Genomic DNA, 15,698 nt, shown 5'->3' on the forward strand with positions numbered 1-15,698 from the left:
TTCTCTTTATTCCAGCCATCGCTCTGCTTCGTCCATATCCTTTCTTCCTTCTCTCATCCTCTCTGTTTCTGACATTGGTTACTAAATTCTTTTCCTTCCTGTTTCTGTTTTATTCATGTGCTCATCCCCCCAGATGTTGAGGAGGTGGAGAATCTTCTGCTATGCAACCTTCCCTCTGTGTGCTTTCGTCTATCAGACTGGCCCTCCCTGTTGTGTGAGGATCCAGGGCTCCAGCTGTGTGAATATAAAGGACCAAGGGCCACTCAGTACTGTCTGCTGATAATGCTACACCTTGCGCTGCAGCAAGGAGACAGGTAGTACGCACAAACACACACCCGAGTCGAAACAGGTCTACGACCTTTAACGCATTAAAAGGACATTTTTGTTCAATTTTAAAAATGCGTGCTGGAAAGGTCTCATGTTCTCAGCTGGAATTAACAATTGCTGAATATTAGAATAAATATTTCAGCATCAGTAAAAAGCATTTTGCTGATAGAAATTCTAAGCACTTTTGCCCGGCGCTGCTGTGGAGCGGTTTTGTAAGAAGAGAGCATAGTGTGATCCAAAAGTACTGACTTTGTTCTCCCAAAGCAGCCTCGGTTTGCACTGCAGAAATTGTCTTTGAGCAGGGTGGAAATTTCCTGGCTTGGTGGCTGCTCAGCAGCTCCTGATAGCACAGTATTACCTGCCTCTGTTTTATGAGTAAAATGTCACCAAACGTCTCCGTGCTCCATACCAAGTATGGCTTGACAACATTGACAGAATCATTATGGCTTGGTGATATTGACTGGCAATATTACAACTCCCTTATACTGGCAAGCTAGTGCTTCTGGAAATATTTGATGCTAAAAGCAACCAGAGACATTTGTTGTTGTTGAATAACTTAAAAATGTCTTCCCAAAGTAGCCCTTTGCTGTGATGTATCCCTTGAGAGTAAAGCGGCATCTGAGCTGTGTCACCTTATTGAAATAACTAAAATCCCCGATGAAATCAAGTGTTAATGTATCTTAATGAATTATCATCAATAATTTACTTCCCGGCTCCACCGAGAAACCAGCTGGTTTTGCACGTCCCTCTCTCCCTGCTCCAATGACACTGCTGCAGCCATGTTTTTAGGTACATATTTTATGACCTCAGAGATGCGTTGGCCTCTTCGCAAAGTTTAATCTGTCCTGCTGTGGAACTTTGGCTATGCATTACCCCGCCCCCGGGGAAGGGGATGAAAGCCTCTCCCTGCCACGGGGTGGTCTCATCAAGATAAATGGAGCCGTGGCCAGCGATTTACATAGCGTGGGAGGGCTGAGTGTGTGTACCCTATGCATACTCGGATAGGCTCTCTGAATGTGTGTGTGTGTGTGTGTGTGTGTGTGTGTGTGTGTGTGTGTGAACAGGTATTTATCACGTTGTGGGGACAAAAATCTGTTTACACAGTCACATTATGGGGACTGACCTCCCTTATGGGGACAAAATGCAGGTCCCCTTAAAGTAAATCATTAAATTTCAGGGTGCAGACTGAGGATAGGGTTACGGGTTAGGTAAGGTTAGGTTAGGTACAGGGTTAGGAATAGGCAGATAGTGGTTATGGTTAGGGTAAGGGTGAGGCTCCAGGAAATGAATGTGTCTATGTAATGTCCCCACAAGTGATATAAACACAACAACTGTGTGTGTGTGTGTGTGTGTGTGTGTGTGTGTGTGTGTGTGTGTGTGTGTGTGTGTGTGTGTGTGTGTGTGTGTGTGTGTGTGTGTTGGTATACATTCGAGCTGACACCAACATGACCCTGCAGCACTATGTCTGCTTTGCACATGCACTTTACCCTCACACCAAACATGTCTGCTGAGGTGTGTTTGACTTTCAAGTATCTGTGTGTCTTGTTTGTATACCATCAAATGTAAATGTTTGGCCACATCTGTGTGTGCTTGTGATTAATGTCATCTGTGCCTGAATAAATTTAATCGAAGTATTAGCAAAATTGCAATGTTGCCAAGTGTAATATCCAGATTGCAAGAGCTGCAAAAGATAAAACGTGTGATAACATTAGAGCATATAAGCTTTATAAAGGAATCATTGTGGTGACTGGACTTCTTAAATCTTGACTCATATCGCACTCACAACATATCAAAATCATCACAATAATGGCATCATTGTTGTGTGTGTTGCATGTCCGTGTTCATGTGTGTGTGATCCAGGCTGCTCCCAGACCAGACAGTGTTCTCCAGTGTGGTGAGGCTGCTGCATTCAGTGCAGGAGCAGGGCGGCTGTGCCCTGCCTCGCTCTGCGCTCCGCTCTGCCCTCTACCTGCTGGCAATGACACAGGACAAGAGCCCTGATCTCGACGGGGTAACTCTGAGCAGTTCACTGAACCGGGATCAAAATCCATTGTGTAATATGTAAAGGCAGTGCAGTAGATAGACAGCATCACGTAAGAAAAGTTTAAGCTGTGTGGTAGGTGGTTCAGTAGACCTGCATACTTTTATTTCAGTTTTACCATTAACACTTTGCATGCTTAGGCAAGTATTCTAGTTTATTTCCTGTTCAGTGAGTCAACTTAACAATGTGAAAAGAAATACTTGTATCATCTTCACTGAAGCAGGTTTACCTACAAGCAATGCAGCATTAAGGTGTCAAGGTTTTGTCAAGATGAAGGTGTTTGACGTGATGTTTTCCCTGCGCGCAGAGAAAGAGAACAGCATGTGCTAGAGATAGAGTACTGCTCGGTTTAATATGGAAACCATTAATATGGAGGCCAACGAATCATAGCTTGACAGCTCGCATTCATCTTTTGATAGAAAATCCATATTCTGCCGTTGATGATTCAGCAGCAAAGAATATTAATTATAACTCGCCCTTTTTCCTTAAGCTGCACAGAACTAATAACATTTTCCCAAAATAACATACTTCTCTTTAGTTCAAAGAGCGCTTTGTCCTGCATTTAACAATTTAGACTTTATGTCGGCTATGAATATAAACAGCAGTAGCTTACAGCAGACTTCCTGCTGTGATTGAGGGCTCTGCCTCAGTAAAGAAGTCTCGTGTTTTTGTTGGGAAGAAAACAGTTTTAATAACTGCAAGCGTTTTAACTTGTGTGTGCGTTCTCATCCCAAAGCTTTTTCTCTTTACCAACCTACTCAAGGCTCCTTTTAACTGCATCAGCAAGGCGCTCTCCTGCTGCCAAAGCTTCTCTTCCCTCTACATTCACCATCCTGCACTCCTCCACTTCATCTGTCGCTATCCGGAGCTAGCAGAGAAATTTGGGCCCCTGGTCTTGGAGCTTTGGCTGACCAAGCAAACACAACACACAGATGCAGAGCAGACTGTGGTAAGGCGCCAGTCGTTTCACGTTCATCTCAGACTCGTGTATTCGTCGGTAAACCGCTTCACTTATTTGACTGAACACAGCTGCATTAGACTGTGTGTTTTCAATTCCCTTTGAACTCAAAATCAAAATTGATGAAAAGGTGGTTGGATCTCATTCCTGGGTGCAGGCAGACACGCAGGAGAGGAGAGAGAGGAGAGGACACCATGCAGACGACCAGGAGCCAGACACAGAAACTACAGAGCTGCTGAGTCTGATAGAGAAGTACCCAGCTGTCATCCTGACCCTCCTGGTGAGAACCAGAGACCCCAGTCAGGAGCTTGGATTTAAGAAGTTGGCCACATTAAATGAAGACCCTTTAAATGCAGTTGTTTCAAAGCTGCATTCAGTGCTTGATTTGCTTTGCTGCACTAGGTCAGTGCTTACACAGAAAGGCATTGTAGATTAATCTGTCCTCATGCTTGTCTCTGTCTGTCTGTGTGACCACAGGACATGGTTTGCACGAGGGAGGCCCCCCTGGCAGGGCGAGCACTTGGGGTGCTGGAAGTTCTTCTGCGTGGTCGAACAGAGTATGAGGCTGATTTGTGTACCAGTCTTAGGTCAGCCCTGCTGCAGATATTACAGAGGCTCAGCGTGGAGAACATGGGCCATGGCTTTGGACAGGGACACGCTGCACAGGGTAAGAGGCGTAAAGTCACAGAAACAGAGTATATAGATTTACTGTATTATACAAATACCTGCGTCCTTTTTCCCATATTCTGTGTTTTATGATTGAAGCACATCATTAGAAAGAGTCTAATGATGTGGTGGATGAATAACATTACAACTGTTCAGTAGGAAAATATGACATTTTAATGAATATCAATTAATTTTAATGTAATGTATCATTGCAGTATTTCTTATCAAATGCAGGAAAGCCTCCACGTGCACTCGAACACACGGCTGAGCGCGTCTCATCTGCTGATGTGGTTGCACTTCGGAGAGTTTGTTGAAGAGATGAGCTCTTGCTTGCCTCTCTGACATTACTCTGTGTGCGTGTGTGTGTGTGTGTGTGTGTGTGTGTGTGTGTGTGTGTGTGTGTGTGTGTGTGTGTGTTCGTTCTGCTTAGGCTCTGTGAGGAAATGCTTTTAATGGCAGGGAAAAACCTTTTTTATAAATTGCCTCCACATTTTCACAATATTCCTGGAAATCATGAGGGCCTTGCATCTACCCCATGCCTTAAGGTTATTGAAATGAATGGGATGTACTATAATGGAAGAAAATGGATGCACTGTAATATTAAAATTTAGGAATTTCAAAATCAGTCAAGTTGTGTTCATGAAAATTTGTCCAGCGGTTATAATTGACGCCTCTACGAGCAATTCATTGGAAATGCAGAGATGAATCACACAGCATAAATCCTTTATGACAGCTTCATGCACCTGCAGCACAGTGATGAAGCAGTAATGGATTCTTTCATTAGAAATTAATGCGCCTCAATCAGGGAGCTTTGAGTATAATAATGTTATTATGAGAAACCACAACTTTTGTTAACACAATCTTTTAGGCTGTCGACTCTGAGCCACACCCTCTCTGCTGTTCGAGGTGATCGCATCTGTGTCGAACCAAATACCGCACTGACCAGTCCGTGCACATATAAATGCATATTCACACAGGCGTATGTTGATTCTTCTAATTTAAATCACTCCGACCACAGTCACACCGCTTCACTGGGCCATAAAACTGATTGCACACGTTGAAACCCACACGGTTGTCTGTGAAAGCTTATTGGCCTCTGCTGTGCTCACATGTTACCGCGTTTAAGGAGTCAACTCTCCTTATTCTACCTAAAATATATCATCTCAGTTTTTCAAGCGTGGTCATACACCAAGGACGCAGGAGTGTTCACTCATACCTAAACAAGGCTGCATTTACACATTCAGTTGACCAAAGAAAATCAGCAATTTTTGCAAAGGTTTTCCTCAGAAGTCACCTTCCACAATCATGTGTCAAGATTAATGCCAGCTGATTTGGTTTGATGCCCAGTTATTTCTCATTAAAGCACAAGTACAGCCACTTACAGTTGATGGATGGAGGTAAATGATGTTGTTCACTCCCCTGAGTTTACTTTTTATGATGTGGCAGACAGTGTTTTTTGTTTTCTCCCTGTCTGTTTTTCTGCCTCCGCCTTATATATTAAAGCTTTGTGTAGCAAATGAAAGCTTTTAATGAAATTGTGTCTCCTCTGCACACATCGCACACACACATATACATACACTCACAGGTTTACCCTGTGGGCTCCTACACTGTGAGATGTAATAGAGCAAATGAACCATGACAGCCAACACTGAAAGAGTTGCTTAATTAAATCTCAGACAGCAGCAGCCGGCTCTGTGTTCTCAGATGCCCGTCTCTTCATATTTACTGTAAAGCTATTTTTGATTAAAAAAGCTGTTTTGGGTTAAATGTCTCCCACATTTGAGTCGGGAAACAGAGGATTCATGGTTCAAACTTATCGATACCTATTTTCATTTCAGTAAATAATACAAACTTTCAATTTTCAATTCAATTAGTGTTTGATGTCTTACAACAAATCCCTGTTTGTCTATACAGAGTACAGTGTAAACTTAATGAAAGGATGATGAGAAGTATTCAGTGCCAAGTATTACAAGATCGTTTTCAGACCTGAGTCCCAAGCGCCTCTTTGCTCTTCCCATTTAAGAAAAATTGAAAATTAATTGAATATTGCCATTAAAACCCACAGACTGACATACTAATGGTACTACACGTATAATGCTTAAAGCCAGCTTGTAGAACACGGTATCTGATGTGTTAAACTGTCTGTGTTTGTCTGTCAGGCCTTCAGCATCTCATTTTTATACTGACATTCAGATCGCAGGTATGAATCCTTAAAAATCCTTTGAAATTTTAAACCGAACTCATCCTCAACTCCGCAAACTTCATCTTCGTTGGCCAACAGATTATGCAAGGAGTTTAAAAAATGATATGAAAATAACAGTCGCTATACACAGCAGTAAAACATCTATAAAGCAATGCGCGTGGATTAATAGCTTCATTTGGCGCAACCTACACTTGCAACATAATGGAAAGCACTTAGTTTAATTATTCTCACATGTTGGATCATTTGGAAGAATACCTTCACCGATTTATGTTTGTCAGGCCAGCATTTTCTTCCTGACGGCTCTATCAAGTGTTCAGATTCACGTCTTTATAACAACAGAATTAAAAGCAGGCTGATTACAGTTACATTAAGACACAGTTTCACTCTGCACTTACACAGAGCCGATCGCTGTTCAGTCGGTGCAGATGTTCATTGTCTTCCTCAAGGACATTTTTCACAGGCAAACACATGAAAACTCACGTTGGATTGGCATGCATTCACTTCACTGACACATCCTGAGGTGCTGCTATATAATAGCTGCAGCGCGGTTGTTTTAAACACAGTAAAGGTGGCATGTGGTGGTGCTCCATCTTCTCACTGTCCTGCCAGGTAAACTTAGTTTTAACTGAAGTGTAATCACAAAGTCTCCTGGTTGTTTTCAGTTCCCCGAACACTGTCACTTCTGATTAATGTTGGAAAGGAAGAACCATTAATTCTCTGTTAAAATGAATCCTCTTTGCATCCTTTGTCAGGGCAGACGGCGGGAAGTGAGAAGCGAGGTCGGTGTTATTAAGTGGTTTTGTATTCTTATATAAACAGTACGCCAGAGAGGGAAACTCTCTGATTTGTGGCAGCTTTGTTTCAGCAGTGCGAAATACAGTCATTCAGATAGCATAAGCTAAGCAAAGAGCAGGGGAAGTGCAGCTTTTTGAGGAAACTGGTTGGTTAAATCAAACTTTGTTGAAACACTGACTTCACTGACGCTCTCTTGTCTGATGTGGAGTATTTATTAGATCACTGCATGTTAGAGTCATATCTGCTTTCTGTTCACTCTTCTTATAAAAGAAGATTACAAGTAATTACATTTTCCTCTGAATGATTCAGGTTGAGCAGCTTTAGGAAAACAATAATGCATCACGATCGTGTCACCACGATACAAGTTCACTGAAAGTTAATCAACGCTGGTGTTAATTATTGCTAATGAAAACAACTTCAGAGGAGATGAGGGTGAAACCTTGACAGAGCTTGTAAAATTAAAAATGACAAGTTGTTTAGAAACAGTGACAAATGTGTCAGTGAATTGAATATTGTGGGTGCTCAGTGTTGGATTAATTGTTGTGAAATCAAATTAGGGGGTCTGGTATGAACGGCTCAGGTCTGAGGGTACATTTCCTGGACATGCAGTCACGTCACGCGCACACGTATCTGGTGCTTTACTGTGCTTTCGGTCGAGGCGTCTACCAGATGGTGTTTTTATGTCTGTTTACTTGACCAGGTTAATGAGCGCAGCTGAAGGGCACAGCACCAGTGCGCCAGCTGGGGATTCCGAAACTGTTGCTGTGGTTAGCCTCTGCCTGCTCACAGCTCATCCCAGGCCCGGCGGGGATTGCAGAGCGTTATCTGTGCACGTGTTACAGTTCAGCCCACTGTAATTTGCATTAATATATACTTTATATTAGCCTCTAATGCGGCGGCGTCCTCTAAGGGGAGACATTTTAATGTGATGCACTGCAGAAAGAGACTGGAGGAAGATCAGGCATCTTCCTCCAGTCTCTCTCCAGAGTACTCCTACTCTTCCTCCTGCTCCATGCTCCCTCTCTGCTTTCTGTCACCCTTAACTTTTTCTCCATTCAGACCCAGAATATTATTATTTAAAGTGACAGTTTTTAATATTTCTGACTGAGATGTGCTTCTTCTTCTTCTTCTTCTTCTTGCCTCGCCTTCATGGTACGTACGTGCTGATGCCGCCCCTTGTTAGTGAGCCGGAGCTTCATGAAGTCAACAATCCGCTGCAAGACAGTCTCACTTGTTTAACAAATTCCTTATCACAGTTTGAAGAGTGTCAGTTTGAACATTGACCCTTTTTTTGCCTTTGCTGAAGCTGCTCTGGGAGCATCAGGCTTCAGACTAAGTAATGAGGCTGCCTCTTACCAGCGCTACTCCCTCATCTCTCTCTCTCATACACACACACACACATACACAAACTCTCACTCACTCTTCACTCCCTTGACTGTTTTATTAAGTTTAGCTTCTCTCTCCCTGGCAGCACTTTCACTCTGTTCATATTTATTTATATATCTGCATGTATATCCGTCTGTCTCCCTCGCCTCCTCCTCCCAGTTCTGTTTACAGTCCTGCTTTGTTGTCGGCCTGTCTTTGTTTAGCGGTGAACTCGCTCCCTCTGGTGCTGAAGCTGCTTTGTGTGACGCAGGCCAGTGACCCACCTTCCTCGTCCTCCTACGGCAAGATGGACGGAGTGCACTTCAAGCTGCTCTACCATGGTAAGGTCAAAAGGTGCTGCTGGCACGTCACACTGAGCACCCCCCCACCCCTCCCACAGCCCTGATCTGTTAGCATAAAAACACACACGGCTGTCTACACTGTTTACATTACCCTGCATATTCACACAGTCGCCCTGCATTAGAGTCAGCCACATTACTGGCAGACAGACAGGCGCTTAGATTAGATGCTGCATACAGACACATGATCATCTGGTATTGACACTAAGTCGTGTCTGCTCAGCACTCAGTGTGTTGTGCTGCTGAGTCTATCTCACCTCCATTCACATGCACCTGTATTCTTTCCTCCCTAAGTGGAGGCCTCTCTCATCTTTGATTTAATATCATCATTAACAAAGGAGTGCTCACTGCTCATGTGCAGATGAGACACTTACTAGACGTGTCAGGCAAATTATAACTCTTAAGTGTATTATGATAGGAGTGAAATTCACTTTCCTTTTCGCCTTGATGTCAACACCCCCCTCCTTCTGTGACTGTCATCCGTCTGAACCACTTAGTTTTTAGTTATTTGAAGACCCTCATTCAGTGTTGATAGTTTTATTTTCCAGCCCCTCATCTTTGACATTTTCATTGGCACATCAGATTAATTCAGTCTGTCCCGACTGGCGGACATGGCACGCAGTAAATGGCGAGGCTCACTGTGTTACATTTTATCCGCCTGTCACGTCGCCTCTCAGTGTCTTTCTAGAATGAAATGTTTATCAAATGCATTTGAGAGCACCGCAGATGAAACAGATAAGTGAGCCATCAGACTTTGTGTGTGTGTGTGCGTGTCAGTGAGTAATATAGTTGGGAGGTTGAAGCCTACCGATACAGGGAGCCTGCTACCTGCCGTCAGCTACCTGTACTGCTGCCTGAGTCTGTCCCCAGCACACTGCACCGACAGAGGTTAGACACTTCCTGTCTCTCTTAATCTCCGTGTGTTTTATGCTCTCCCTGTATCTTTCACTGACCTTGAGAAGCACGTAGCACCCAGACACAGAGGAAATAATAAGCGTACAAGCTGACACCCTCTGTACATCTTTACATACCGATACACAGGCTGTGGCTCAGTCCTGCACATTGTCTACACATCTGAGAGCTTGTCGCACGTTTGCACAGCAGCAAATGCGCTCACGGTTGTGTGGGTTAGGGTTTGGGTTAGGGTAGACAAAACCACACATGCGCACACCCACGCAGTAACTTGGTCAGGAGAGTTCAGAGATCTCACACACAAAGAGAGACACATACATCTTCAAAGGGGTGGACGCTGTTTCTTTTTCTTTTTCGAGGTGATATAAAAATAAGAAGAAAGAAGAAAAACATCCTGAATCCTACAAAGCCAAGGCAAAATTAGACTCAACGAGCCAAAATATAGAAGAAATAATCAAGTACATAAGTATGATAAATGATGTGGTAATTTACCGTCAGCTGCAGTCAACAGGAGCAACATCATTTATTTGATGTGACATTTTGACTGGCATTGATTTTATGACAAGCTAAATAATTAAGCTGAAATAGAAACACAGAGCTCAGCAGAGGTCAGCAGTGAGCGAGTTAGTAGTTGATAAGGAGAGGCTAGTGGCCAGAGAGTAGCGATACCTTTGGGAAGCAAGGCTAATTATGCCCATAGCATTTTTGATTGCTTCAGCAGCAGCCTCCCTTCATTTGCCATCGGCTTCTTTATCGCCAGTGTTGGATGTACCGGTGCATGTTACCTCAGCCTCAGGCTAGATGGTGTTTCATCTGGTGGTGAGGAGGACAGGAATAATAACACATTCCTCTATCTTCAGGCAAAACTATGATATTATATCTCTAAATGAAATGTAATCATAGTTTTTCCAGTACTTACAACTGACCTGGTTGGCTGCCTGTGTACTGTATATAACCCCTGTTTTATGCAAATGATCCCTTTGCTGATGCAGCCTAATTTTCACATTGTATGTTGAGTCAAATTAAAAGACATGTGCATCATGCGTGTGTGTGAGTGTGTTAAATGTGTGTTTAGTTAAACAAATTCATCAGTTTGTATTGTTCCAAATTTCTCACAGGTGCCACAGAAAGTGCGTGCGTGTGTGTGTGTGTGTGTGTGTGTGTGTGTGTGTGTGTGTGTGTGTGTGTGTGTGTGTGTGTGTGTGTGTGTGTGTTTTTGTAATGTGTAATTGTGGCCTGGTGCTTGTGACATGTCACCCTACAGTCAGCCAGACCAACTGCTATTCACACACACACACACACACACACACACACACACACACACACACACACACACACACACACACACACACACACACACATCAAAGTGTGATGACATAGTGTCTTCTCCTCCCCAGCTGTCTCCATGCTGCTCTCCAATACCGGACTGATGGACCAGCTGCAGACAGTCCTCTTCTCCTCCTCCTCCTCCTCCTCCTCCTCCTCCCCCTCCCCCTCCTCCTCGTCCTCATCCTCCTCCTCCTCCTCCTCTCCTCCTTCAGCCCTGCTGTGCGGCAGCCATCTCCTCCTGTCCTCCCTCATTACCTTGCAGCGTGTTCACTCTGCACAGGTACACACTACAGCTCAGCTTATCTGAACTCCAGGATAGAAGTGAACACAGTGAAGGGCAAGACTCAGAACATACAATGAAATGGAGCTTAGATTCAGATGTGTGCGCAGAATACAAAACACCAGATTGTTTTCATTTGATATATATCACAGTAAGGTTGTGGTATAAAACAATGCACTTTCTTCTCTGCTTCCTGCTGCCACTGCATAGATAATACATTCTTACTTGCAATGAGATGTGTAATCTTAATCTCCTTCTTCTTCTCTCTCTTGTTCTTTCTCGCTCTCCTTCTCCCTTCTTCAAGGTCCATAAGAGCATCAGTTGGAGTTTGGACACAGCTGTGCAGCAGCTCCTTGTTCAGAAAAGAAACACAGACGATCTCTTGCTGGGTAACAAACCCACTTTTATTTTGATGATTATTTTGAAAGTCTTCTGTCCTCGCAGACAGCAGATAACCATTCATCAGCAGTGCAAGTGCGACGCTTGAAGCCCATTTGTTTCTGTCCTCCCAGTTTTGTCAATTCTCTTAATCTCCTCTCAGCTTCATCCTGTCTGTAATTTTGTGCTACTGCATTTTACACTCTCCTGTGCAATTACGGACACATTAGAGTGGTGTGTAAACCCAGAATATATCAAAATTTGTATTCGGAAAGTGTCAGGCACTCATTGCAGCAGTCGTCCACATGCTATGTAAACCTCTTTATGGACTGAGGGTCACTGGCCGTTTGCTTTACATGCACTCCTGCACAGGTAAAGTCACTGCTTGCCAATGTTTTTCCCTCAGCAGAGGTAACCAAACCACGGTCAAGCCTTTCACACACTTTCATTATATTAAGTGGCCGGCATCCCGCTGCACTGCTCAGAGACTGATCATCCCTGCCACTGCTGTATCTCTGTCTGTCAGCTGGATAGGTGGCCTGTCAGGGTTGCAGTGATGTATCGGCTCCCTCCCTCTGCTCGCCTATCTCTCTCTCTTTGTCTCTCCCTCTTCAGTCACTCACTCACTCGGCCTCCTTCCTGTCTTTTTCTTCTTTAAATTTTCCCTGTTTTTCCATCCACCCGTCACTCCTCTCTGCTGGGTTTCTCCTTCCTCTCCGCTGCCACTAATTGAGTCCTCCCTCCCTCAGAGAGCTCTAATCTCCGTGTACATGGCATAAGTGCAATCAAATGTCTGGCTCCTCTCAGTTTGGATCCCACTGTGTTTTCGAAATCATTTTGGCCGTGTCTCTCTCTTTATCTCCATCACTGCTTTGGTCCCTCAGTCCTTCTGGCTTTCCTTCAGCCCTGTCTCTCACTGCCTCGCATACTTTCCACACTTGGCACCGACATCTTTAACTTCTTGCCCTCCCTTTCTGTCACATATCAACTCAGAAATTGCCCTCAATTCTTTTCAAGTGTTGCTCTGCCTCGCCTCTGTGCTTCTATTCCCTCTGCTACCTGCTTTTAAAATCTTTTTCTATTTCAAACTTTCCCTTCTCACTCTGTATGCTCACTCACTCCTTTCTGTTCTACAATGCACCTATTTCTCCTGTGGCCTTGCCCTGCACATTCGCTTGCTCTCTCCTCTTCCTCCTGCTCTGCTGTGTGTTAGGCATTCCATCTCCTCCTAATTCCCATTGCCTTCTCTCTCACTTTCTCTTTCCAGTCAGCCACCTGAGGTTGCTGCAGGCTCTACTCGATGTTGATCTGGCATCAGCCGTGATGTGTGTGAGCAGTGGTCCTGGCTTGGTCGGGCCCAGACCCCTGGGGTTTGAGGACGGCGCTCTGTACCCGCTCGGCTCCAGAGGGGCCCAGTGCCTCTCAACTGCTCTCACTGGACTTCTTTTGCAGGTTGTAGTACTTGGGGGGATTGATATATGTGTCTTTGTGTTGGTGTGTGTGTGTGAAAGCCCCACAAGCACAAGAAGATTTAGGGCAAAATGAGTGATTGGAGACACAGGAGAGATGTTCTTTAGATGCATTTTGTGACTCTCTCTCATTTATATACTTTTAAGATACCGGAAGTTAAACAGTCAAGGTTCCAAAACTTGAGGTGACAGTATGTAAAAATGTTCCCTGAAAGACAAAAGCTGTTTCAGCCTTCTCCAAACACTTTGTTTGGAACGATAGCAAGGGATGCATCACTCAGCTTCAGTTCTGTTCAATAATTTAACCTTTAACAGGGATCAAAATTTAATTGATCGGCACGTTGCAGTATAACGGTCTAAATTCTTAAAAATACATTGATAAAACACAGTTTTTCTTCTGAAATATTGAGAGATTAGTCAGGAAATCATACAAATTTTAGACCAGTCATATCAAGGAAATGCTTTCTCTATCGAGTTTAATAAAACATAGCTTAAAATAAACATTCAGACCTGAAAATTAGCATTCTATGTACCATTTAAGCTAGCAGTTAGACAGTCAAATTCAAAATATTACTACAAATGGCTCAGTTGTTGTTGCTGTTGAAAGCACAATGTGGATTTTACTTCAAGAGATAAGTTTGACTCTCCTCCAGGGACTGCCAATGCAACATTTTACTTCTAGTTTGTGGAAGGCAGAAGTAACAGAACACCTACAGTAAACTCTGTTATGATGAAAGCTGGAGTGCTATCAAATGTTTTTCAGCAAGTGATGGTTGGAAAACTAGCTGTTCTACTGTTTGTGGAAAACTCTGCCTCTTACAACATTTGCTTACATTTAATAAGTTCAGCAAACGCAGGAGGAATAACAGTATGTACAGAAATGTTGATTCGGATGATTAAAAACTGAAAGATTCACTGCACATCTATACACACTGTAACGTGTGCCCAGACAGCGCTGGGTGAAAACGCTGATGCGACAACGCCTGCCCTGTCTTCCTTTACTTTCACTCCACCCTTTATTACGCAGCAGAGATAATATCAAAGCCATTTTTAACATCTTAACAGCACGACATTGAAGCTGCCTTTCACAAACAAGTCTGTCGAAGATGAGACATCAGTTGATTTAGCAGTCGGCATAATGGAATGGCGCACATATCCCAGAAGTCTCCCAAATGTTATTACATGTAGCTGGTGTATTGACTCCGGTTGCGTATGACAACAGAGGGAGATGGCATCAGCATTCATTTAACAATAAATAGGTGAAGCACTCCTTCTCCTGGGTGGCAGCCAGCACAGAGCGAGAACCAGCATCCAGTGCACATAAAAAGGCAGCAGATAGACCCTTCACCAAAGACATTATAAAGAACCTTATCTATAAGCATCTGCTGCACTCTGAACTCCTGCTACATGTGTTGATGTTCACACAGGCCTTTGATTTTACAGTCGTTTCAACCCGGTAATTCTTCATGATCAAAGCAGCGCTTTGGAGACCATTGCAGTTAATGGCCAAGTCTGAACAGCCACACAATGAAGAGAGCATTTTTTCTGTCGGACTGAAGCTGGGTTATTGTGAATCAATGGATCACAGGGACTTACGAGTAGCTCCAGTGTGAGCGGTGGCAGTGCATTTCGACTGTGCCCATAAAATGCAGCTCGATACAGCTCACCTCAAATACTCATTGTCCACTGAGTTGTTGTCAGCAGCACATAAGAAAATTGGGATACAGGGCACTTGTATGAACACTTTGTTTATTCGTGAATGCCAAAAGGTTTGGACTGAAGCATGAAAATGTCGAAGCCGTGAGAGTGCAAGCAGTGTTGATGAGCAAGCAATTCTCGAATTGACAGATAAAACAAACTAATGTCCCTCTTCATCAGCATGCTGTTGCCCTTGCCAGTGATGGGAGGGGAAATGATTTTTGAATTAGAGGGAAGGTGTCAGAGCTGCTGAGGCTGATGGAGATTGTACAGAGGCCAGTGATGTATGTAAATGGGTTAATCAAATAACCCAGAATAAGCTCCAGCTAATGAAGGGCACATTCTGATGCATGCAAAATGTCGCTCTTCCGCTACATTGGCCGTGACTGCACCATATGGTTATTATAATGATATAATGAATTAGAAACGTTCCAGATACCCGTTTTAAACTTAATTAGTGATGCTTCAATCATAAGAAGTAAAGAAAAAAAATTTGCAGATGCGATGTTTATATTTTTGAGTCTGACAGTCTCAAAGATAATCTGGATGAAATCTGAGCACTGAGATAATTGGATTTGGTTTTGTATCCGGTCTATGCTGCAGCGCTTCGGCCTCTGGTTCCACACCAGTGCCGTTTCCTCTCTGTGTGAAAGTCTGCAGTGCTGAAGTGAGCTCCAGCTCTACGGTTCAGTGCTCTGTGCTCTGCTGTTCAGCAGCTGATATGAGTAGCAGTTCCATACTCCCTTCCTCTCTCCTCTGCTTCGCTCTCCTCTCCTCTTGATGCTCCGGCTCGCTGGCACTGGGAAACTCCAGAGTCACTCTCCTCTTGTTGCTTCCTCACACACTTCTCGACGTCTTCACCGTTGTTTGCTCTCTTTTCAACCTCTCCTTCATCTCAGTTGTTCTCTTCTCATCTGT

The 15,698-nt window shown here is 43.8% G+C and overlaps 1 protein-coding gene across 1 annotated transcript in view; it reads left to right on the forward strand.

Moving 5' to 3' along the window:
• LOC139343163 (meiosis inhibitor protein 1) overlaps positions 1 to 15,698 on the forward strand; it is a 52,247-nt gene that overhangs the window by 28,696 nt on the left and 7,853 nt on the right. Inside the window, exons 19-28 of the mRNA XM_070980649.1 lie at positions 134 to 314; positions 2,188 to 2,338; positions 3,132 to 3,317; positions 3,484 to 3,606; positions 3,804 to 3,993; positions 8,580 to 8,696; positions 9,492 to 9,602; positions 11,024 to 11,235; positions 11,540 to 11,624; positions 12,881 to 13,065. Coding sequence (XP_070836750.1) covers positions 134 to 314; positions 2,188 to 2,338; positions 3,132 to 3,317; positions 3,484 to 3,606; positions 3,804 to 3,993; positions 8,580 to 8,696; positions 9,492 to 9,602; positions 11,024 to 11,235; positions 11,540 to 11,624; positions 12,881 to 13,065 — 1,541 coding nt within the window. The remainder of the gene's footprint in view (positions 1 to 133; positions 315 to 2,187; positions 2,339 to 3,131; positions 3,318 to 3,483; positions 3,607 to 3,803; positions 3,994 to 8,579; positions 8,697 to 9,491; positions 9,603 to 11,023; positions 11,236 to 11,539; positions 11,625 to 12,880; positions 13,066 to 15,698) is intronic.

This window comes from Chaetodon trifascialis, chromosome 15 (genome assembly GCF_039877785.1).
Source record: "Chaetodon trifascialis isolate fChaTrf1 chromosome 15, fChaTrf1.hap1, whole genome shotgun sequence".
NCBI lineage: Eukaryota > Metazoa > Chordata > Actinopteri > Chaetodontiformes > Chaetodontidae > Chaetodon > Chaetodon trifascialis.